At 40.5% G+C, this 25,962-nt stretch overlaps 2 protein-coding genes across 5 annotated transcripts in view; one reads left to right on the top strand and one right to left on the bottom strand.

Moving 5' to 3' along the window:
* The window catches only part of Sugct (succinyl-CoA:glutarate-CoA transferase), a 737,591-nt gene extending 727,920 nt beyond the window's left edge, over positions 1-9,671 (bottom strand). For all 4 annotated transcript variants that reach the window (XM_037205923.1, XM_037205925.1, XM_028860083.2 and 1 more), the window contains exon 1: positions 9,527-9,671. In XM_037205923.1, coding sequence (XP_037061818.1) covers positions 9,527-9,620 — 94 coding nt within the window. In that variant the 5' untranslated portion in view covers positions 9,621-9,671. The remainder of the gene's footprint in view (positions 1-9,526) is intronic.
* A 753-nt stretch (positions 9,672-10,424) lies between these two features.
* Positions 10,425-13,626, top strand: LOC114685427 (M-phase specific PLK1 interacting protein). The gene is made up of 2 exons (XM_028860094.2): positions 10,425-10,849; positions 12,012-13,626. Exons 1-2 carry the CDS (start codon positions 10,514-10,516, stop codon positions 12,210-12,212), a joined length of 537 nt encoding a protein of 178 aa, XP_028715927.1. The 5' UTR covers positions 10,425-10,513; the 3' UTR covers positions 12,213-13,626.
* The last annotated feature ends 12,336 nt before the right edge of the window (positions 13,627-25,962 follow it).

The following is a 25,962-nucleotide window of genomic DNA, read 5'->3' as shown; positions in this document are numbered from 1 at the left end:
TGTGAGCAGTCTTGAAGGACCCTAACCTTGTGTTTTCCCTGGAAGCAGGTTCATTATTCAGCATACACTACTACATGAACCACTGGCCTTAATAGAGCATGACTACTGTGGAAACATGAGGATTAGTTCACCAGCATATCTGAGGCAAGCCTTAGGAAGCCTACAAACAAAATTGAATGTATTATTAAAATTCATCTTGGGGACCAGAGTTTGGTTCTAAGCACCCACATCAATGGCTCACAACAGTCAGTTCCAGGGAACCCACAGGCATTGCACATGCTTGCACATGGGCATGCTCATGAGCACGCACATGCACACGCGCGCGCGCGCACACACACACACACAAATACATACACACACACACAAAAAAAAAAAAAAAAACAGGCATGGTATCACATGCCTGAATTCTCAGCACTTGAAAGACTGGGGCAGGAGGACTGCCATGAATTCAAGGTCAACATGAGCTATATAGTGAGTTCTATTCCAGCCCAGAAAACAGAGCAAAAACCTTTCACTAAAGCCCACCAAAAATGCTTAAGACATCTCTGTTGTAGGATAATCTTTTTATACACTGTGAAGATGTGTTTCTTCCAAGGCACCTTCTGATTGGTTTAACAAAGAGCTGAACAGCCAATAACTAGGCAGGAGAGGATAGGCAGGATTTCTGGGGAGAGAGAAAGGAACTTAGGGGAAGAATCTGAGAAGCACGGAATTCACCAGTGAGACATAGAGGAAGTCAGACATACACTGTATTGAGGAAAGGTAGTAAGTCACATGACAGAACGTAGATTAACATAAACAGGTTAATTTAAAGTATAAGAGCTAGTTGGGAACAAGCTTAAGCTAAGGCCAAGTTTTCATACTTAATAAGAAGTCTCCATGTCATTATTTGGAAGCTGGCAATCCAAAGAAAGTTCAACTACACATCTCCTCATTATCAGGAAAAGAAATAGAAAGAAGAATTAATAAATTTATTTTAAAATTTATTTTGATGAGTACATGATCAAAAACTGTCAGTAAAATTATGGAGTTGGAGAGGGATACTTAGGCTAAGAGAATATACAATATACTGTATCAATATAACAACAGACAATTGAAGCTGAGCAGTGATGGCTCAAACCTTTAATCCTAGCACTTGGGAGGGAGAGGCAGGCAGATCTCTGAGTTTGAGGCCAGTGTGGTCTACAGAGTGAGTTTCAGGACAGCCAGGGCTACACAAAGAAACCCTGTTTCAAAAACAAACAAACAAACAAGTGAATATATCTACATCAAAGAATAGGGAAATAAGCATAATAGAAAATGAAATACTATTACACAATGAAGAAATTTCAAATGACTGAGGAGTGTTAAATTATAACATTTTTCTTCACCATTCTGTAACATTTAAAAGGTTGACAAGGGCATGTATGGTTAAGGGGGATACTTTCATATCTTTAGGAATGACAATCAGTTATCTTATATGAAGACAACCTGGCAGTTTCTACAAAACTTTAAAATACTAATATTCTACAATTAACTTTTCCTGTTTACAGAATTTAATTCACTCTCAAAAAAAAAACAAAAAAACAAACAAACAAAAAAAAAAACCTTTACAGCCAAGTGTGGTGGCATACATCTTTATTTCCAGCACTTGGGAAACAGAGGCAGGTGGATCTCTGTGAGGTCAAGGCAAGCCTGTTTAGCAAGCTCCAGGTCAGTCAGGGATACGCAGTGAGATCCTTTTTCAAAAACAAAAAACAAAACAGAAATCATTCCACATGTATGCTAAGAGGTAGGCGTAAATATGTCCACTGTGGAGGGCCTGGGGAGATGGCTCAGTTGGTGACGTGTTTGCTTTATAAGCATTAAGGAACTGAGTTAAATAACCAGGACCCACATGAAGCTGAACATGGTGCCATGTACTTGTAATCCCAGCACCAGATTGCAAGTGGAGAAGAGTTCCTGAACACCCACTTGTAGCTGAAGAGTTGACAGTTAATGGCTTCTGGAGGAGGGAGGGTCAGTTTTCTTTAAGGGTGTGGCCCCTGCTAGGTTGTTCAAGCACCAGTGCCACACAATAAGTATGTGAGCAGCACAATTTGGTACCACAGGGTTATAGAAGAGGAAGAGGAGGAGAGGGAAGAGGGAGGCGAGAGGGAGAACAAAAACAGGAAGGGGAGAAGAGGAGAGGGAGGAGAGAAGTAGAAGAGGAGAAGGAAGAGGAAGAAGAAGACAAAAAGAGTTGGCAGAGGTGGGAGAGAGATGAATCTGGAGTTAAGGGGCAGCGAGGGGAAGTAAATACGTAACAACAATTAATGAAAAAAGAAGTCAGTAGGGCCAGGCAGTGGTGTCAAATGCTTTTAATCCCAACACTCAGGAGGCAAGGATAGGCAGCTCTCTGTGAGTTTGAGGCCAGCCTGATCTACAATGCAAGTTCCAGGATAGCCAGGACTGTTACACAGAGAAACCTGTCTTGAAAAACCAGAGAGAGAAAGGGGGGGGGGGAGAAGGAGGGAGGGAGGGAGGAAGGGAGGGAGAGAGGGAGGGAGGGAGAGGGAGGGAGGGAGAGAGGAAGGGAGGGAGGGAGAGGGAGGGAGGGAGGGAGAGGAAGGGGGAGGGAGGGAGGGAGGGAGGGAGAAAAGAAAAAAAGAAGTCACAAATTAGAAAGAAAACAAGGATGGGTATATGGGAGGGTTTGGAGGAGGAAATGGAAGGGAGATAGACACAACAGAATTATATCATAATTTCAAAAACAGAAGAAATAAAATATGCTGTGTGAAATTCTCAAAGAATAAAAATATATTAAAAAGAACACTGAGCCCTTATTTCACAGAACATTGCACATGTGTAGCTCCAAAGAATATTGAAGGGAGAGCAAGGGATTGCATTGAAGAAATGTGGGGATGAATACATCTGCGAGATAGAAGGTTATATTTGACTTGTGATAGCTTTCAGTGGGTAACTGTGAAGAGCAAGAGAGATGTGTAGAGATACTTTGTGTATAAAGGATTATGGCATCTTCCCTGAGTCTTTGAACAGGAAAGGTAAAGTTAATGTTTAACAAGGCTTTTAGAGTTTGGGGAAATGGAGCAAAAGCAACAAGTTTGTTTCTAAGGAAAAAGATTAGCATTGAGGTAGCCTAACTATGTTTACATGATAAGTGCTTTAGAACTTTTAATAGATATTATCAAACTGTCCACCAGAAAGTTTCATTCATATGTGCTGGCACTAGCAATGTACAAAGATAGTGTTTTCCATCATCTCTCATATCCTGAATATAATCTTGATTTGGGGTTTTTGTTTTTGTTTGTTACAAATCTGACAGTTAAAAATTTGAGTACTACTATCATTAGTTTATACATAGAATATTTTTGTACCTTTTCTTGTAAATTACTCTTGGTTATTTGCTTACTGTAGAGAAAAAATTAGTAGAGTCATTATATCTAGGGCAAACATAAGAATGAAATAGTTGTTTCCATTGTACCCAGGGTAAACATCAGAACAGGTGTTTTCTAGAAGTACTTAGACTCGAAGAAATCATTGTGGAAAACAGTGATTGTTTTCTGTTATCTATAGAGTTTTCTGAAGTAGCTTTACAGTCTTTGCATGGCTTTGGTCACAAGACGGTCCTGGCACTCCTGGATCATCTTGCATTACTGGGTAACAGTATACAATAAGGACTAAAGTGGCAGGGGTGTGATGTTTTCCTTCAGAAAACATATAGATTAGGTCAGGGGCTTTGGTATGAGGAACTTGTTTTACCCAAAAAACAACTCTTGTGTAACAATCAATAAATACGACTTTGCACTGCTGTTCAGGGTTCAGTTCATGGAAACTGTTCCCCCCTGCTGCCAAAGAGCCTAAATTACATTCTGAAGTAATCCTCTTTCTTTTCTTCAACCGATCCTCACAACATCAAATACCCTCACAACTCATATTTCAAAAAGCACCTTAATCTTTTTTCTTATTGATTTATATAGATTTTGGTAGCGAAAATAATATTAACTTTTAGCCAGATGTGGTAGTACATACTTTTAGTCCCAACACTGAGGAGACAGTGGAAGGCAGATACCTATAAGTATGAGACAGCCTACAAATGGAGAGTTCCAGGCCAGCCAGGGCTCCCTAGTAAGACCCTGTCTAAAAAATAAAAAAGTTAACCTATCTTACTTAACCAGTCATTATTTCATAGAAATAAATAATGCACAGGATGAGGTTTTCCCAATCCCAGATTAAACCATTTATAGTTGGTTTGCCCATTTAAAAAGCTTCTATTTCATATTTTAAAAAGATCTGATGTTTCTCCTATTAAAGTATCAAGTAGTTGCTTCTTGTATAAAGTTCGGTATTTCTCTTGCTTTTTATACTTCTAAATCTTTACTTTTCATGTAAAAATTGCTTTATTTGCTGGTTTTCTGCTGCTATAACAGAAAACTAGAGACGGGGTGATTTATTTAAAAATGAGATTATTTTTCATAAACTAAGAGTTGGGACATCCAAGAGGGGATGGTGCCTACATGTAGTCTTTGTATTCCATTCCCCATGGCAGAAAACAAGAGGACAAAGGCCAGCAACAACAGGGATAACAAAGCTGAGTTTGATTTTATAACAAACCACTTTGGCAATAACTAACTTAAAACCACGCTAACCCTTCATGAGGGCTGAGTCCTCAAAGTCTAAACATCTTTTAAAGGCCAACACTATTATAGTTGTGATTAAACTTCAACTTGTGTTTTAGAGGGACTCAAATCATGAAAGCACATGTATCATTTTATAATTGGAAAACTATAAAGATAGATTCCAATGATATTACAATGTCATCTGTTCATTTAAAGGAATCTTTCAGTGTTTATTTCTAGAAAACATGACTCACACTTCTAATGTCAGGCTCCAGCCAGACTGGTGTTCAGGCCACAATACCTGCAGAAAGAAGCCTCATTCCTTTTACATAAACTGACAGGCATCCTACTAAGAAACTGAATTTCTAGCTAATAAACTTCCAGGTATCAGGAGTTCTCATCTGGGGTACTGATTGACAAAAGCTGGTATTGGTGGTCATCCATATACTCTGGTGTAACATGAATCTTAACATTTCTTATTAATAAAATTAAACCCGAGGCCAGTTATTGGGGTCAATGCTGGTAGATCAGAGAGACAGAACAAGCCACAGCTAACCTCACCTGGCCAACTTCTCAGCTGGTCTTGTTTCCTCAGACTGGAAGCCTCTGAGTCCTCATCCAGAATGAATCCCAGCTGAACTGTGCTGCTTCAAAGCCTGAAAGCTTAACCAGGCCAAATGCTTAACCAGCCAAATGCTGCTAGTTTCTGGTCCTCATGCCTTATATATCTTTCTGCTTTCTACCACCACTCTCTGGGATTAAAGGCTGGCTTTCTGGGATTAAAGGTGTGTGACACCATACTTGGCTGTTTCCAATGTGGCCTTGAACTCACAGAGATCCAGAGGGATTTCTGTCTCTGGAATGCTAGGATTAAAGGTGTGTGCTATCACTGCTTAACTAGTGGCTTTTCTGTTCTCTGACCCCAGATAAGTTTATTAAGGTACACAATATTTTGGGGAACACAATACCACCACATTTCCTCTCTTTTTGTCTAAAATTAAAGAAAGCTTATAACTAATACAAGAAAAACTATCCAATAAGTATATACAATATATACAGCTAAAAATTACATTAATGATGTCTAGTCCATTAACATTTGACAGATTCAGATAAAAACTCCATTATATATATTAACAATGTCCAGTCCAGTAACATCTGATAAACTCAGACCAAAAAATTTTCATTACTTATCTTATTTAAAACAAGTAGTTCCTTTTTAAAAGTAGATTCCATAATCTCCCTTTTTATCTTATCATATCCATATTCTCTCTTTTTTCTTTTCATAATAGATTCAGTAGTCTACCTTTTGTCATTTTTATATCTTCCCCTTTTTCTTCAGTGTAGATTCAATGATCCACCTATTTATCCTATTATTTCTTTATCTTTTTTCTCAGAGTAGATTCGATGATCTATCTCATATCTATTCTCTTTTTCTTTTTGCTTTCTAGGGGTGAAGATATCTTTAGGGAATCTTGAAAAGAAAATCTTTGGGTTAATTGTCAAGTCCTGTATCATTTGTCCAGTCTCTGCATAAAAGGAAAGTTCAGGGCTTGTTTCAAGTCCTTGTTCAAGTAGTCTGTCAGGCTGGATCATCTCAGCTAGCCATCTCAAAATTGTCCTAAGCAGTTTGTAGTCCAAAGCAGATCTTTCAGCTTAATGGCTTTACCATAGTCCTTTTGAAGATTTCAAAGTTGCTGTTAGGTGTGGTCATGGTTCCATGCAGACTTTTTTTCTTTTTCTTTTTTTTGTGCCTCCTCTGTGGTTTGGAGCAATCACAGTCTGATAAATGTCTGTCTCTCGGAACCATGAACATTCTTCCCTAGAACAGAAAATCTTCACAACAATTTCTCCCCACCAAAATTTGTCTTGCCAAAATTTTCCAAAATGACCTTTGCCGATGCTTTCTTGTAACACGATGGTCCTGGCAATTCTTCTCTGAACCAGCAGCAGTAAACCCTTCGTCCCTGGTAGCAGCATCACCGTAGTCACCAAAACGATGAGAAGGAGCTGGCAACGTGGAGCAGTAGCCACTGCTTCCATGGTCCCACCACTGTTTGTGGTTCATTCCGGGCCAAAGCTTCTCCCAAGCCTCCTAGTCTGGCCTCAAACTCGGGATCCTCCTGCCTCTGTCTCCTTCAGCAAATCCTACCGGTGTGTGCCACCACAACCGGCTGAGTGTAACGTGGGCCTGAGCTGGGGCTCACAAGGCCACAGGCAAACAGCTTTTTCATGAATTCGTAACACGAACGTTGGGCGCCAGATGTAGCAGGAATCTTAAAAGTACTTATTAATAAAATCAAACCCGAGGCCAGTTATTGGGGTCAATGCTGGTAGATCAGAGAGACAGAACAAGCCACAGCTAACCTCACCAGGCCAACTTCTCAGCTGGTCTTGTTTCCTCAGACTGGAAGCCTCTTGAGTCCTCATCCAGAATGAATCCCAGCTGAACTGTGCTGCTTCAAAGCCTGAAAGCTTAACCAGGCCAAATGCTTAACCAGCCAAATGCTGCTAGTTTCTGGTCCTCATGCCTTATGTACCTTTCTGCTTTCTACCACCACTCTCTGGGATTAAAGGCTGGCTTTCTGGGATTAAAGGTGTGTGACACCATACTTGGCTGTTTCCAATGTGGCCTTGAACTCACAGAGATCCAGAGGGATTTCTGTCTCTGGAATGCTAGGATTAAAGGTGTGTGCTATCACTGCTTAACTAGTGGCTTTTCTGTTCTCTGACCCCAGATAAGTTTATTAAGGTACACAATATTTTGGGGAACACAATACCACCACACTCTGGTCTCCTGCCTTCTGTTGGAAATCAGAGAGCCCAGATGCAGGCTTGTGCTATGAAGTCCCCACACTTCCTCATGGACCTATTTTTTAAAAAGGCCCCAACTCCTGCCTCATGATCCTGATTCTATTGCAGAGTACCCACCACATTCTCTGTCTCTAAACTCTTCAGAGCCTGCACCATGCTTGTATCTATTTGTTCACAGTATTATTAGCCCTTCTTACCCTCGGCCAGGTGATGGTGGTACATGCCTTTAATCCCAGCACTCGGGAGGCACAGGCAGGTGGATCTCTGTGGGTTTGAGGCCAGCCTGGTCTACAGAGTGAGTTCCAAGACAGCCAGGACTGTTACACAGAGAAACCCTGTCTCGAAAAAACAAAACAAATAAAATAAAATAAAATAAACTACTTGCCCTCAACAATCCATCTCAATGTTCCTTTGAAACTCACATATAGTCCTTTCAACTCTATTTCTTCATATAAAACTATTCTGTAAGTATTTTTTATTAATTTCAATGGAAACTTCTGATGGTATAATTGCATTAATACATGTATTATGCATGGGTGAAGCATATTAGTCAGAAAAGAAGTAAATATGTATAATACATTTCTCTTATGCCTGACCACTATACATGCTTAGAAATGAAAAAGGAATAAATTTTAACAAAGCAATGGAATTTGACTCTTGAGAGACTTAAAAGCAGTTCTGTAAATCTTTGTCAATGGAAATATTAAGTGATTTACTGTGTTTGAAGTAGATGCATTCCTTTCTATTAATGAATGAGCTAATCATACATTCATTTCTTGGTAACCTACATTACAGGGGTTGAACCATAAGAGAAGATTCCAAAAATTATGAATCTAGGAGTTTGTACAGGATGATAGTCCAGCTGCCACCTTCCTCTGATAAATGGGAGCAAATACTCCTGGGTTGGGGGGGAGTAAACTGATGGCTGAGATCCTACCCTGAAGGATACAGCCTTTCCAGGGGGACAGCGACCTCTCGGAGTTTGTAGTTCTGAGAATGCACCCAAGTCTCTCTGTTTGTAGACCTTTAACTATAAACACATACCACAAACTATCTAATCAATCATCTTTTAACTTCCAAGGCTTGTCCTTTAACCCAGTTTCCATTTAAAAAGTACTAGCAATGCAGAAACATGAAAATATTTATTTTGCAGACACAGTAAACTAACCAAAATATCAATGAATGAAGCACTGATTGCTGCCATTTACCTAAAAGAGGGGTGTTCAGAATCTTTTTTGCTGAGATCTGGGAATTCCTCAGAAGGGTTCTAGAGTATCTTTGCAGGTTGGCAAAGTAAGAACACAAGGTGAGCAGGATTCTGGGTCTCCAATCTCTGTTTTAAGCATTATTCTTCTGCTTTTATATATTGGGCTCTCAAGTAGGTTTTTGTTGTTGGTTTTTGTTTGTTTTGAAGATACAGCATGATGAAAAGAAATGAAACTGATATCCACTGCAAACACACACACACACACACACACACACACACACACACACACACACACACACTGAGATAACCTAACGATTACAACCTTATAGAAACAAGCAGTTATCTTGTTTTTGTTTTTGTTTTTTTTCCCAGAGCTGAGGACCAAACCCACACAGCCTTGTGCTTGCTAGGCAAGCACTCTACCACTGAGCTAAATGCCTACCCCGCTCACCAGGTGGTGGTGGTGTATACTTGTAATCCCAGCTCTTGAGGGGGCAAAGGCAGGAGGATCTCCGTGAGTTCGAGGCCAGCCTGATCTACAAAGCGAGTTCCAGGACAGCCCCGGCGGCTACAAAAAAGAAGCCCTGCCTTGAGAAACAAACAAACAAACAAACAAAAACAAAAAACAAAAAACTTTTTCCTAACTTCATCAACTTCCACGAGAACAGAAACGCAGTTATCAAGTCAGCAGTCTGCTTTCTAAAACTCAGCTTTTGGGAGTTTTTTTTTTTTTTTTTTTAAGTTACCAAAACTTCGGGGACTAGAAGGTTAAGGGTGGAGAGGAGAAGCAGGGCACGAACGCGGCCATGAGCCCTGCAGTGTCGCCTGGCCTGGGGAGACAGCGGCCCATGACAGGCGCTCCCGGGGCGCGAGCGCTCAGGGAGTCTGGGCGCTCAGTGTCGGAGGGTACCTGACTGCAGGCGGCCGGTCCACAGCCCCCTCCCGCCGGCCCGGCTTCGGCCGGGTCTCCGAAAAGCCAACGCCCTGGCCAGCGTCCACAGCATCGCCCCCGCAACCGAGTGAGTGCAAGCCGGCTACCTCCCACCTTGACCTTAGGACCCTCGGCCAGCCCCGCCCGCCAGCCCCGCCCGCCAGCCCCGCCCGCCAGCCCCGCCCGCCAGCCCCGCCCGCCAGCCCCGCCCGCCAGCCCCGCCCGCCAGCCCCGCCCGCCAGCCCCGCCCGCCAGCCCGCCCGCCAGCCCCGCCGCCAGCCCCGCCCGCCAGCCCCGCCCAGGGCTTCGGTCCCGCCCCCCTCGGACTCACCCCACCCCACCGCTGCGCCTGGGCGCTGGTCTCCGCCTCAGGGTCCCTCATCCCCGCCCCCTCGACTCACCCCTCCCCATCCCACGCCCGTGCCTTGGCGCTGGACTCCGCCTCAGTCCCACGACTCCGGCCTTTGGAGGCGCAGGCGCTTCACGCCCCGCCTTCCCGAAGCCTCAGAGCCCGATGGCCCCACCCCTCGGGCACGCCCCCTTCCGGGACCACCTCCTCCGACACGCCCCTTTCCCCACGCAACCGCACCCCCCCACGCCCCCCACTCCGCACAGCCCATGAAGCAGGTCGAGTTTTGTGTCTTCCGCTTCTGCCTTCATGTACTTGGGTCCAACCAAAGGCCGCTGGTGGCAATGTTCGTGCTGGGGTCGAGGGTTTGGTTTCCCCTTTACAGTCTTTCCCCCTCTCAGACACACCCACGGTCCTCCTACTTGAGTGACCTACTTACTCGCCTTCCTGCGGAAGCTTTGTGACGTCGGAACCTTTGTGCAGCCGGAACTAAAGTGACGTGCGGTGCTAGCAGCCGGAGGGCTATATAAATAGAGGAGTACCAGTTTCCTGGCGGTCAATCGGTGGCGTTCCGGTGAGAGAGTCGGCGAGCGAGGTCTTCGGCTTCATTTCCTGATATGCACCGACCGAATTTTCGACCCCCAACTCCTCCGTACCCCAGCCCGGGGATAGGAGGCTGGGGTGGCGGAAGCAGCTTCCGGGGTGCCCTGGGCGGGGGGCCGCGGCCGCCCTCCCCGCGGGACGGGTACGGGAGTCCGCACCACACTCCGCCGTGCGGGCCCCGGTCTAGGCCGTACGGGAGCAGCCACTCTCCGCGGCACGGCGGCAGCTTCTCGGGGGCCCGTTTCGGGTCTCCGTCCCCGGGCGGCTACCCAGGCTCCTACTCCAGGTCCCCCGCGGGGTCCCAGCATCAGTTCGGCTACTCCCCAGGGCAGCAGCAGACCTACCCCCAGGTAAAGACAATAGCTAGCGTTTGCCGAGCTCTTACTGTAATGGCAGGCGCGATACTAAACTTCCCTTTACGTGGATTGTTTAATCCTCTGTGAGGTGACATACTATGTTGGCCCAATTTTGCAGATGAGTAAACTGAAGCGTAAAGAAATTATTTAAGATTACCGTAAGTGGCAGAGCTATGGTTCTCTGTTCCACAGAAATTGTGCTCTTAACGAGTATACCATATTCATATACAAATTATCTTAATCCTCCATTTCTTCTCCCCCATCCCCCATAGGGGTTTTTTGTCAGTTATTTTCAGTAAATAATCCTGGATTCCCAGGGAGGGAACATGAATGATTCCCTATTGTTGTATGGCTTCTCTATAGTCCACTGCCATTTCCTACAGATGTCCATCCCTTGGTTTTGCTTTCTTGCTCTTTTTTTTTTAAAAAAAAATCGTTATAATTTTCTCCCGAGATATATTAACTTCTACTCCAAGTTCTCTTGAAGGAAAAAATCAAGAATTGGGGATTGTGGAAATTTCCCTTCCTCATAATGAGTGAACACAAGACAGGAAGTAGTGCTTTGGTTAACAATTTGAATCTACTGTGTTTTGAAAATTTGAATATTCTCACCCAACTGAATCCCTTGAGTTGGAGTTAAAAAGTATAGGAAATTTTCGTGCAATATAAAAGTTGTAGAGATTTGAGACTTAGCAGGTTAAAAAGTTTTCAAGAAAAATTGAATACAGTTAATTTGATCACTGCTTGTACTGGGTTTATTTGTATTTAATAACTGCAGGGTTATCACATTAGAAACTCAAAAGATAATAGGCATTTTTTTAAAAATGAAATATACAGTTAGTTTTAGTAATTATTATTTTTATTTTTCAAGACAGGGTTTGTGTAACAGCCTTGGCTGTCCTGGAACTAGCTCTGTAGACCAGGCTGGCCTCGAACTCAGAGATCATGCCTGCCTCTCTCCTATTTCCTGGGATTAAATACGTGGGCCACCAAGCCCAGATGGTTTAAAAAAAGAAAGAAAGAAAGAAATTTACAACTGAATATATTGGGCTTCAGTGTTCAACTTTTCATGCGATCACCACTAATCTTCAACTAGAGTCGAAAGTACCAATTATCTCTATTAGATGTTTTTTAACTGATGATTTTTTTCCTAAAGGGTTCTCCAAGGACATCTACACCATTTGGATCAGGGCGTGGTAGAGAAAAAAGAATGTCTAATGAGTTGGAAAGTTATTTTAAGCCTTCAATGCTTGAAGACCCTTGGGCTGGCCTAGAACCAGTATCTGTAGTGGATATAAGCCAACAGTACAGCAATACGCAAACATTCACAGGCAAAAAAGGAAGATACTTTTCTTAACTTTTCTGAAATTCAACTGGAAGCTTCATGTGTCAGGAACATCTTGGACAGAACTTTACACAACTTGTACTTGTGTAAATGAGTTGAACCCAAAGATGATGACTTTGGATAATGAATGATTAGCAGACCCTTGGGACATCTCTAACTTTGTCAAGTATTGTTGATGTTAGAGAAGATAATAGGATAATTTGCAGTATTTAGCTATCTGGGAGTATGTACCACATTCAGAAGACCAGTATCCATATTTAACATTTCTAATATAACACATTTGTTTTTTCAGCAATTTAAAATAAAACATTTTTTGTCTTCCTAGTTAAATTGTGATTTTGTAGAACTGCTAAAATAATGCTTCATAATCACTTAGAATTTGAGGGTAAATGTTTTGTAAACTATTTTTTTAGTGAAATAGATAAGCTACTCAAGATAGTTCTCTATATATTTATTAATAGAAAATTATTCTACAATCATATATTACTTAGTATTTTTGTTAAAATATTGAAACTTAAAAATCACTGGAAATCACTCAACATAATTTATATGCCTTTAACCAGAAAAGGCAAGGATAAATCATATATATAAGATAGGTCAGTGTCCTACCCAATTTTCTCTATTTTGATCATTGTAGATTTATTTTCTCTTGAAGCCAAATGGTGTGTTGATTTGCTGTCATAAATACGAGATAAAATGCCAGACAAAAACAAGGGAGGAGTTTTGGTTCATAATTTCTAAGGTTTCAGTGAAGGTCAGCTAGATCCATTAATTTGGTCTTGAGGTGAGCCAGAATATGGCTGTGGACATGGCAGACACTGCTCACCCTTGGCAGCCAAGCAGCAGGAGGATAGGAAGGAGTTAGGGAGAAGATAAGCCTTTCCAGGGCACCTTTGCCTTCTACTTCCCAATAATACCATCATGTGAACCATTAAGGTATTAACCCCCTGATACATAAATACCCTGATGGATTAGACAAGTGGAGACCCTTCATATCCATATATAACAAACAACTAACAATAATCTCAAATCACTTCCACAGCAAAGACAAATACATATAGTTGATTCCATCAATCCCAAAGAAGACAAATGAAGCTAGACAGTAAGGCCTAATTACCTTGACTCGTGGACACATTTCTAATCTGAGGGAGGGTTTTATGAACTTTAGCTCAGTTTGCCTACCTGGAGTAGTAGGGAAGGGATGCTGTGTATATATACCTATAATAATGGAGATAAAATGTGGAGGAATATCCCCAGTTATTTAAAATCAAGTCTTGAACTGTGCAGTCTTTTAAAAAATTTGTCAACATTCTCCAAAAGAAAAGTGAAATGGCTATTCCACCTAGTTTAGCCATACCTATTTGTTGAAAAGTCTTAAAAAGGCCAAAAAAAAAAAAAATACAAAATACTACTAGGATTTGTAAAACCTCCATTGGAGCCAGGACTTCAAAATTTTTCTACAAGTTTTTAGCTAGATGCCCCAGTTTTATCATGCAAAATGAGGAAATTCATAGTACTTAAGTTCATTTATCCCTGTATTCTGAGTTTTTAGAATAGTGCCTGCAAAATAATAGGTACTAAATAATTAAACATATAAATTTTAGTTATAACTATTTTACTGTATAAGGGTTAATACAATAGTGTTATGGTTATTTGAAAGAAAACGTCCATATTTAAAACATGGTTTTTTTTATGTGTTGTATTTGATGAAAATAAAAGCATTTTGTAAAATGCTTATTGAACTTCATAAATAAAAAAGTAATAGTTGAAAATAATTACTAAACAGTCTCTTAGAAGGTATGTTGTTGGCAAAGATGAAAAATAGACAGACACATGTTACATGGTTATAATCCCAGCTGCCCCAGAGGCGGAGCTGACTTGATTGTAAGGTTGAGGCTAGCCTGGGCAATTAGCAAGACCTTACAAAAATAATGAAGTTATGAAAGATTTTGTGTGTTGTGTTTGTACTATGTTTGGAAGACATTCAAATACAACTCAGAATTCACATTTTATGCTGGGCGGTGGTGGCACATGCCTTTAATCCCAGCACTGGGAGGCAGAGCCAGGCAGATCTCTGTGAATTCGAGGTCAGCCTGGGCTACCAAGTGAGTTCCAGGAAAGGTGCAAAGCCACACAGAGAAACCCTGTCTCGAAAAACCAAAAAAAAAAAAAAAAGAATTCACTTTTTTTTCTGCTGGACTTTAGATGAAATATTTTTTAAAAATTTAAATTCTGTTATCTACTTCCAGAGGCCTATCGAACCTTTTCTGACTTTTTAAGGAGAAAATTTTATCCTCAGCAAAAGTGCGTACACGATTAGTCATTTATTCAGAATTAGGTTTTTGATGGGGTTTTACTTTGTTTCTGCATTGAGAGTCTGGCTATGTAACTCTGGCTTTCATGAACCTAACTATGTAGATCAGGCCAGCCTTGAACTCAAAGAGATCTGCTTGTCTTTGTTTCCTGAGTGCTGGGATTAGACGAGTGCACTACCACACCCTGCTATCTTTAAGAAGAGTTCTTGAAGGCGGGGCAGTGGCGCACGCCTTTAATCCCAGCACTCGGAGGAGGCAGAGCGAGGCGGATCTCTGAGTTCAAGGCCATCCTGGTCTACAGAGCGAGATCCAGGACAGGCACCAGAACTACACGGAGAAACCTTGTCTGGGGGCGGGGCGTGTTCTTGAGCTGGGCATAGTGGCCCACACCTTTGGCCACAGCCCTTCGGGAGGCCAGGTCTGGTGGATCTCTAAATTTGAGGCCAGCCTGGTTGGTCTGTGAAGTGAAGTCCAGGACAGCCAGAGCTACACAGTGAGACTGTGTCTTGAAGAAATAAAGCTGAAAAACGTATTAGTTACATCTCAGAAACTGGGGTTTTAATTAAAAACAAGAGTATAGTTGACATAACATTGTCTTCAAACAAGATTATGAATTCTCTTGAGCTGATTAATTTTTCCAAGGGATAGATGGACATGATAGTTTTAAGAAAATCGAAATTCAGATCCTTCATTCCCACATCTCTGAAGAATAAATTTACTTAAGAAGATGCCTGTGCTAGGTGGTAGAAGCACATGCCTTTAATGCCAGCACCCGCAGGCAAGCAAGCAGGGGATCTCTGAGTTCAAGGCCAGCCTGGTCTACAGAGTGAGTTCCAGGATAGCCAAGACTACATAGAGAAACCCTGTTTCAACAAACCAAAAGAAAAAGAAAGATGCCTATGATCAAGGGAACACGACAGTTTCCTGTTTAATCTGTCTTCCATTTTACAAAAGAAAGAAGATTTGTTTTCAAAAAAGAAGCCCAACAATATTTCTACTCTTTCAGAAATCTGCCTCTTCCCTATCAAGAGGATGTGTCCTTTTGAACTTGATCAATCATTTCTTCCTGTCCTGATTAAAGGAGTATGATGAAATTTAGCTTATTTTTATTGTGAATAAAATATTTCATTCAGACTGTTAGATTGCATATGAAAATGTTCAGAATTCAGATGTTTTTGTCAAGTAAAGAAGATGGCAATGTTTGTTTAATGACTTTGTCTTTTTTTGTCCCCTATTTTAAAAACTAGTCTTCGGGTGAATCGCATAAAGGAAAACTAAGAGTATGAATATAACATAAAGGAAAAGCTGCCTTTTTAGGCAACAAGCAAATGGTAAGGCTATTTGCCTCTAAGAATATCCAAATCAAATATAAAACTATGATTGATTTTGGTGAATCAGGTTCTGTGTTTCCACCATGCTGAACAATGATGAGTTTGAAGATGGGTCTCAAACTCAAAATTTCTATAATTTCAAGGAGGGAGAAGTTAAAAGCCATGTGTACTTCTTATATACTAACATTACATTTCATGTTAAAGGAATGTGGCTTATATCAGACAAGTATAAGTCTGTAGTCTCAGGACTCGGGATGCTGAGGCAGAATTACAAGTTCAAGCCCAGCTTGGGCTATATAGCAAGACCTCCTATTCTTGCTCTCCAACTCCCATCCCTTCCACCCCCAGATATTTGTCAGTTGGTATTTTATATTTTTTGGAATTTCTTTCAGACTCTTGAAACCTTTCAGATTTTTGCCAGCCTATTAGATAATCTGTAAATTCTCATTAATTGTTTTCTCAGGCCTCCTCAGCTTCCTGTCATGACTCAAACCACAAGTGTTTACATTTTTACCATGAACTTCCTAGTATCATTTCCTCTATATCCAGTACTTACCACCTAATCCAAGATTTGTCATTTTATAACCCACTTAGTGAACACTGCCAGTTAACTTATGCAAATGCATCTCAATTCCCACTTTGACAAAATACCATGTATAATTAGTAGAACCTGCCCATTAAAATAGGAGTAGCCAAGCATGGAGATATACCTTTAATTCCAGAAATCTGGAGGCAGAGGCAGGTGGATCTCTGAGTTGGCCAGCTTGGTCTGCATAGCAAGTTCCAGGCCAGCCAAGACTGTGTATATAGTAAGACCCTATCTCAGAAAAAAAAAGGGGGGGGGGAGAAAAAGAAAGTCTCCAAAATATAGTCTAGAACTTAGTGTATTTAACCCGAGAATCAGATGTCTTTATTCTGTTCTAATGAATTAAAAAGCATAATCAGTTATAAAGTTCCTACTCTGTATAAATAATTACCTTCATGAAATCTGAGATTTAAACTCCCTAAGTAAAATGACTCTTAAATATAAGGATTATGGTTGAGGGGCCCCCAGCTGGATCAGGCCCTCTGAATAGGTGAGACAGTTGATTGGCTTGATCTGTTTGGGAGGCAACTAGGCAGTGGGACCAAGTCCTGTGCTCATTGCATGAGTTGGCTGTTTGAAACCTGGAGCTTATGCAGGGACACTTGGCTCAGTCTGGGAGGAAGGGACTGGACCTGCCTGGACTGAGTCTACCAGGTTGATCGCAGTCCTCAGGGGCGGACTTGTCCTGGAGGAGGTGGGAATGGGGGGTAGGCTGGGGGTAAGGGGAGGGTGTGGGAGGGGGGAGAATAGGGGAACCCATGGCTGATATGTAGAACTGAATGGTATTGTAAAATAAAATTTTATATATATAAAGGATTATGGACAATGCTTTGTAAGGCCTTTTAGATTACCCTCAAGGGATTACAGAATATGATTTGAACTACTAGATCTTCATTGGAAGTGGTTTTCAGGTTTGTGTTTTTCACAAAAGTCAAGGTAGTTTAAGATGGATGTGTGATAAATGCCTATAATCGAAGCCTAAACACCTATAATCCCACCTATAATCTAGATATATCAGATGCAGTAGGCAGAGAGACGAGAATTAGGAGTTTAAGGCTATCCTCAGCAACATAGTGAGTTTGAGGTTACTATAGGCTATGAGACCCTGTCTCAAAAACTAACAGATTTAAAATGTTTTAATGTTAAGCCATCTTTTGTCTTTTAGCATATAATTAGGAGTCCAAGAGTATCTTATATAAAAATATTTATTTTATGTGCTTGTGTCCAGGTGTATGTATGTGCACTATATGCTTACAGGAGTTAGAAGAAGCATCATATTCCCTAGAAAAAGTTTCAGAAGGTTGTGAGTCACTGTGTGGATGCTGGGAACCAAAACTAGGGAATCTGCAGGAGCACTGAGTTTGCTTAGCCACTGAGCCATCTCTCCAGCCCCTTCCATCTCCTTTCTTATGCATATATAGAATGAGTTTTGAAAAACACGTCTTTACTTTAAAATAGTAGTAAAACTGATGCCTTTAGTATTTTTGTCAAAATTAGTATATTTTCAATTTTTTTAATTTAATTTATTTTAATTTTTTTGGTTTTATCACTTGGAGAATTATTAAAGCTATTGGAAATAGATTGTTTTAAATATCAAAAAATATTAATAAATATAACTTTTTGCTTTCTTTTGAGGCAATCTCATGTAGTCCAGAGTGACCTCAAACTTACTGTGTAACCAAGAATGATATTGAACTCCTGATCCTGCTTCCGCCTCCTGTGTGCTGGGATTGTGGGCACGTGTAGCTGTGCCTGCATGACCTTAGTGTATGTGAAGGAGCAGATTTGTCATAGGGTGTCAGGGTAAAACCTGGAGTTATACTTCCTTACACTGAGATTAAATTACATGGGTAAGGAAGGGAAATGCACGTTTGGAATAGATAATGCAGTCTCCAACCTATTAAAGAAAAGCTTAATTTTAAGAAGTGGTGGTAAATATTAAGTTTCTGTGAGATCTAGATTCTGTTCAAATAACTATAGTAAAGTAAATTTATCTTAAAATAATAGTGTTAGAGAAATGACTAATTTTTAAAGTGATGAAAAAAAAATTTTGAGACAGGGTCTCACTATGTACCTCTGACTATCCTGGAACTCACCGTGTAGACCAGGCTGGCTTCAAACTTACAGAGATCTACCTGTCTGTGCTTCCAAAGTGCTGGTTTTAAAGGCGTATGCCATATATCTATACCTTTTCAAAATTACTCTAAATAGAGTATGGGACCAAAATTTTTAGTGATCTCAAATCAGCTGAGGAAGGAGGGAAGGGAATATAGTAAACTCAACCCAAGAAAAATGAAAGAAAAGGATGTAAAAGATTCAGGAATGAGGATATGGGTCAGTTGATAGAGTGCTGGCCTGGGAGGCACAAAGCCCTAAATTTAATCCCCAGCACATAATACCCTTTAATCCCAATGCCTGGGAAATGGGAGGCAGGAGAATTAGATCAAGGTCCTCAGCCTCACAGCTTGAATCCAGCATGGGTTTCATGAGACCCTGTTTCATAAGTCAAAAAGAAATAGAAAATTTAACATCACAGTGGAGATTTTAGCACATCTCCCACAAAAATAGCTCTATCAAGAAACGAAGAATTTCTCAGAGTATAAGATATTTATACAAAATGAACACACATATAATGTATACATACTTTTACAAGTATGCACATGTAATTCCTTTTTAAATTTTAAAATCAGTACAAATTTAAGAGTTGGTTGATAGATTACATTTTTCTCTCCAAAATATTAATAAATTTCAAAACAAAGTACTCTCCTCCCAAGAAATATGTCTATGAAATAAGACAGCCTATAAAGAATGCCTATAAAAGTAATACCAATAAAGATTGTGAATTGATATTTGTAAATTCTCCCTCCACAAAAGAGTAGACTTCCAGGCTATCATTGTATGTGTAATTTTTGTATTATATGAACCTTTCTTTGGTGGAGGAAGTATTCAATATATCTTAAACTTACATTAATTTATCTCAAAGTTTCCAAGAAATAAATGGAAATTGTAGATTATTACATTTATAGGCATTGTTACCAAAAGTCCTAAACAAAATTTACCAGAGCCAGCTGCAAGTGACTACTAGTCACACTGGTACTCAAGAGACTGGAACAGTCAGAAAGCTACCCTGGGATTAAGTCCCAGTCTGAACAAGAAAAGTTAACAAGAACTAATAGTGCTTATTTCACTTATCTCTGGATTGCGGTGAAGGATCAACCTTTCAAGAGTATTTTGGTGTAATACACCTTATTACCCAGTTAAAGAACAGGATCCTGTATTATAGGTAAATAAATTGAAATAAAAACACCCTTAAAACTAGATACACAGACGTCTTAGAGAAGTGGGAAAAGAAGAGATCACATCTACCCAAGTGCAGAAGAAAAGATCAAATTCACGTGGGCCAGTGAGAGGAAAACTTGAACTATCATTCTCAATCCAAAACAGTTCTGCAATTATAGTTCTCCAGTGTACCAGTTGGGGAAAATGTAAAAGATAAAAATGCTCTAACTCTGTAGCAAGCTGTAATCTTGGAGGAAAAGTACAAAGCATATTGAAGGACTTTTTAAAGTATAACTAAACGGAGAAGTAGGTGCTCAGTACTGTACTGACCCCCCCCAATCTATAGGTAGTGATTATGGGATGGGCTTATAACTACAACCTGTCCTTATATCGTTCATACTTTTCTAAATTTGGAATTGAAAATACTAGCCATAAAATATTTGCAATCTCAGCAAAATATTTTTCTAATATTTTAAATTTACATATATATAATTTTGAAGTACAGTGTTATTTTAATATTTGTATATTGTGTAAACTGATTGGATGAAGGCACTTGGCAAATCTATCAGTTAGAACATTTATCTCATCTTTGTTTTTACCAGTACTTACTTCTTTGAAACATTCAGTTATTAACAGCCATAGTTACCCTACTGTGTTCTAGGGTTCTTACAGAACACAGAAGTCACTCTTGCTGTTCAGCTGCATCTCTGTTCCTGTTAGCTCTCTTTACCCCACCTGTCTCTTAGTCATCCTTCCCAGCCATGATGCCTTTTTAAAATACAACATCCCAGTGAGAACATGGTATTTGGGTTTTCCTTATTTCATTAAGTAATGTTATTCAAAAGACTGGGTGGTGGTGGTGCATGCCTTTAATATGAGCATTTAGGAGGCAGAGACAGGTGAATTTCTGTGAGTTTGAGGCCAGCATGGTCTACATAGTTCTAAGACAGCTAGAGCCACATAGTGAAACCCTGTCTCAAAAGACAAAAAGTCAACCAGGCTTATCTATTTTGCCACAAATGACAGGATTTTGTGGTTTTTATGACTTGTTAGTGTGTATGTATCATATTTTCTTTAGCCATTCATCATTTGTTGGAGACCTAGACCAGTTTATTTTTACTATTCCTAGCAAGTTGTTTTATTTAATGGACTCTAAATTTTAAAACAGACTTTTTTATTTTGGGGCCATACATGTGCCATGGTGCCAGTGTCAAGAGGACAGTTCATGGGACTTGGTTCTCCTTTCATGGGGGTTCCAGGGGTCCACCTTGGGTCATCTGGCTAGGAGGCAAGCCCTCTTTACCTGCTTAGCCACCTCACTGGCCCTGGTGAATCTGAATTTTAATTGTGAAAGCAAAAGACCTAGAGTAGCAGTTCAACAGAACATGAGTCTGTAAAAGAGTCTAGCAGAGAATATGAGGGGCTGGAGAGATGGCTCACCAGTTAGGAGCACTGGCTGCTCTTGGAGAAACTGAGGGTTTGGTTCCCAGCACCTATATGGTAACCCACAACTGCTTGTAACTTTAGAGTAGTGGTTCTCAACCTTCCTAATGCTGAGACCCTTTAATACAATTCCTCATGTTGTACTGATCTCAACCATAAAATCGTTTTTTTGCTACTTCATAAGTGTAATTTTGCTATCGTCTTTCTTTTTTGGGTTTGGTTTTTTCAAGACAGGATTTCACTATGTAGGACTGGCTGTCCTAGAACTAATTCTGTAGACCAGGCTGGTCTCAAACTCAAAGAGATCCTCCTGCCTCTGCCTCCCAGAGTGCTGGGATTAAAGGTGTGAGCCATCACTGCCCAGCTTGCTACTGCTATGAATTGTAATGCAAATCATTTGATGCAGGATATCTGATATGCTACCCCTATGAAAGATTCATTTGAATGCTGCAAGGGGTCATGACCCACAGGTTGAAAAACGATGCTCTCGTGGATCATACACTCATGCAGGCATATACACATAAAATGAGATATCTTTTTTGAAAAAAACAAAAGAAAATCAGAGATCTTAGGCATTCTGTCCAAAGTTCTGCTTCTTTGCCCAGTTCCTGCCTGGTGCCAAAAGATTGGTGCTGTTCTCAAACTTGGTTAGAGAAGCTTCATATGCAGAGAGTAGGGATAATGTAGAGATTCATTAACTGTTCAAAATGCTGAGACTAAGAGGCTGTGACTTAGCAGCTATAGATGGAACATCTGTATCAACAAAGCCCCCAAGGCTCAGGGAACACTGAGGAACACATGTCAAAGTCAGAAGAAAGGAAGGAGTACTGTGAAACACTGGCCTCTGGACATGGCATCGCTGTTGCTTGCATGAACTCATCCCAGATGTGGGTACCAGCACAAGATGAAGAGTTTAAAATTCCAGCCTTAGAGCTGGAGAGAAGCCCCACTGGTTGAGCACTGGCTGCTCTTCCATATGACCACTGGAATTCTTTTCCCAGCATCCACAGTGTGGCTCACAGATTGCTGTTATTACAATCCCATGGGACCTGAAGCTCTCTGCTGACCTCCAACAGCAACTGCGTGCACATTACATACATGCAGGCAAAACCCCAAAGCACTTAAAATTCCAGCTGCAGGAGGAGGAGGGGCTCTGGATGCGTCACCTTTAGCTGAGGGGCTAAAGGCAGCTGATGACTGCTGAGGGAATGAAATTTTAAGGTAGTGAAATTATAGATAACAATAATGGAGGATGCATGCTAATTGTATAACCATGTATCCAAACCCATAGAATGTTAAAAGTACAAAACATTGAAAAGTCACTTTGAGATAGAGGGTTTGGTAGGTTGCCCATGCCTCAGTGGAAGACTTCAGACAAGTGCACATACTGGACTTGGTGAGTTTAAGAAATTTTGTTGAGAACTTTTTAAAAAGACATGGAAGTGAGATTAGAGATATTGGGGGAGCTGAAGGGAGCTAGTAGGAGATGGATATAACTAAGATACATTGTATAACATGTATGAGATTGTCAAAAATAAGTTTTTCTTATACAATACTGTTTAACAAAAAGAAAAAAAAGAAAATTTGGTTGACCTTTGGATTGGTGTTGACTTTAAGATAAAACACCAAAAGCCTGATTTGTAAAAGAATTGAAGATTGAACCTCACAAAAATAGATATTCTGCTTTGTGAAAATTGCTTAAAAAATTAAGACAGGGATAGGCACATGACTTTAATCCCAGTACTTGGAAGGCAGAGGCTGGAGGATGATCTTTGTGAGTTTGAGGCCAGTCTGGTCTACATATCAAGTTCCAGGACAACCAGGGTTACATAGAAGCTTTCTCAACCCTCGCCAAAAAAGAAAATGAGAAGTCAAGATATGGATTGGAAGAAAACACTTTGAAAACAACAGTATACCATTATATACCTTTTACAGTGTCAAAAAGAAAACATGCTGATGACAGATGCTGGCCAGTGGTGGTGCAGTGCCAGCTGAAGCCAGAAGAGCTCATTGGATCCATTGGAACTAGAGTTGTGAGCCACCAAGTGTGTGCTGGAATTATCCCCTTGCCTGTAAAAACAACTAGTGCTCTTAATTGCTGAGCCATCTCTAGCCACGTTTACTGGTTTTGATGATAGAAATTTGTGTTCCTAATAAACAGATTAAAAATGTTGGTCATCAAGATGGCTCAGTGCATGAAGCACTCGCCACCAACCCTGCAGATCTGAGTTCTATCCCTAAAACCCACAAGACAGAGGAGAGAATTGACTCACAGGTTGAAGCACTCACTACCAACCCTGCAGATCTGAATTCCATCCCTGAAACCCACATGACAGAGCAGAGAATTGACTTGCAGGTTGTCCTCTGAATTCCACAGGTGCACTGTGGCATGTTTGTGGGCACTCACATACAAATGGGAAATAAATGCTAAATAAATGGGAAATGTAAGAAATGTGATCTTGTGATTAGCTCTTGTAACTCCAAATCTAATTCAGATTAGAGAATTCTAAAGATTTTATATGCATATTTTCACCCAGGAAATCTGTATACCAGTCAGAATTCCTTCAGGTAGTAAAATTCAGAAAATCTAACTTAGTTTTCCTTAAACACCAGATATCCACTTTAAGACCAGGACCTGGCTAAGTAGAGGAGCTCACTGATGCTGTCAACTCTTCCTTCCTCTTTTGGTGGTGGTTCTATGCTCTCATGCCTTGTTCTTGTTTCCCATAGACTCTTCCCTCCTGAAGACAATAAGATTGATAAAACTCCCCTTAGTGACCTAATGGAGAGACTCCAGGTTCCTTAGCAGCCTTGCAAGGGTCTTGTAACTGCCTCTTGCTGGCTGTCTGTCACATGTGCATTTCCTGATACGTAACTGACAATATGTGATATTGCTCAGGGGGTCAAACCTAGGTCCTGTGGCCTCCATAGTAGCAGAAGTGAAGGGGACACTATTCTGCACCCTAGAGACTTAAGTATAGTGAGTCATGTAGTTTCCCAGTAGAAAGCTGAGGAGAAATAGTGCTACAGATGAAGAGCCATTTTATAGGTATCTTTTTATACATACTCTCTACTTTGTAACATTTGCAGAGAAGTTGGAAAGATAGTACAGAGCTACTTGTCAAAAGCAAGGGTACTAAACACATTAAACTATAGACTGTTAGATTTATTTATGGCTTATGGAGTAAACATGCTTCCCGCACAAGCCTGACAACCTGAGTTTGATCCCCAGAACCCATCAAAGAGGTCCAAGGAAAGACCAATTCTACAAACTTTGTCTACAATATTCTCTGACCTTGATATTCATGCTGTGGCCATAGTTCTTATTTTCTCCTCTCTTCCCCCTCCTTCCCCTATCTCACACAATAATGAAGTTTATAATCCTTTTCTGTTCCATGATCCAGTGTAAACTTTTACTTAACATTGAGCACCCACCATCTTTTAAGTCATGCCTACTAAGATACCTTAGGGAGACAAACTGAAACTGAAGTCCAAAAACCTCGGTATGATTTGTTTGTCCTTTTCAGCTCTAAATACACAGCTCACTGTGACCGATTGTTAATTATTATATATCTAATTCCACCAACATCAGTTTATAGTGATAGAGAAGAATAATTACATTTGAAAGGGAAAAAACTCTCCCATTAGGATAGGAGAAAAAATGAAAACACAATACTCACTGGTCGAACTGCATACTTGTGCTTACGAATATTGAAAGGATTTTCTGGAGGGGAAGTGAATTTTCTATTTTCTGATCAGCTAGTCTGGTTCTATCAGAAAGAACTCCCTTTGTCTATATGTTTTTCATATGGCTAAATCTGAGATGGGATTTTTATTATTGCCTTTCTTCTAGGTGACTATCCTTGGCAACCTACATCTTGTTCTTATAAAGTATGTTGGATATCTTTGATGAATTGTTGTACAATTTTATTGTAGTTCTATGGTAATTCAATATCCAGGGAATGATTTCCAATCTTGTACTTCCCTTTTAACATACACATACACAGGTTGGATTGGTATCTGCTCATTAAATAACAAAGCAGGTATGCCAGGTATAGTTCTTGATGCTGGACACAAAACAAAAAGCCTCTCTCTTGTAGAACTTTCATTGAGGTGGACTTCCAGCCACCAGAACTGAGAGAAAATAATATGCTGTTAAGCCATGCAAATTATTTCTATCTACCTACAAATACAGAAAATGTGCTTGTTTTTAGAATTGATGAAATACTGTATCACAGTGATTGGGCAGCTTTAGGATACAGGAGGTTAGTGATTATGAGGAGAAATTGGTTTGCATCTTTAAGCATTTCTCTACCAATGATCAAAAAATGCAGTCTCAAACCAATATTTGGGGGGTCTAAGTAGAGTTTTAGCTTTGTCTAGGGGATACAGGGAAGTAAGATGTAACAAGCATCTGGAAGTGTTTGTGAAGTGGAGGCATTAATCATGAAAAAGTAATGGAGTCAGTGTTTCCAGACTTGTCAGAGTAAAGTCTGAGTTCAAGAAATTCCATCCTATCCCCAATATGCCACTTAACAAGGACAAATGCTGGTAAAGAGTAGATTTATTCATTGGAAACATTGGGAAGAGGATGAAATAAAGGGATCTAATGATCCACTGGTCTGTCTTCTGGATACTGACATGAGCTTTGGGGTTAAATGGGAAAAAGAAAGAGAGCAAGACATGTATATAGTTATAGCAGTCCTGGTTTAGGTGTGATCTTCTTGATCAGTCTCAGCTCCAGTCTGTAAGATGGGGCCAGGGAAGTCCTTATTGCTTAAATGGACAGGATTATTCTCTAGACATAG

This window comes from Peromyscus leucopus, chromosome 5 (assembly GCF_004664715.2).
Source record: "Peromyscus leucopus breed LL Stock chromosome 5, UCI_PerLeu_2.1, whole genome shotgun sequence".
Classification (NCBI taxonomy): domain Eukaryota; kingdom Metazoa; phylum Chordata; class Mammalia; order Rodentia; family Cricetidae; genus Peromyscus; species Peromyscus leucopus.
This window is presented reverse-complemented; position numbering and strand designations above follow the sequence as displayed.

Excerpts from the sequence above, each read along its gene's own strand:
- LOC114685427 (XM_028860094.2), top strand. The coding sequence starts at position 10,514 with ATGCACCGACCGAATTTTCGACCCCCAACTCCTCCGTACCCCAGCCCG. Across the intron at positions 10,850-12,011 it reads AGCAGCAGACCTACCCCCAG|GGTTCTCCAAGGACATCTAC; the intron begins GTAAAGACAATA and ends TTTTTCCTAAAG.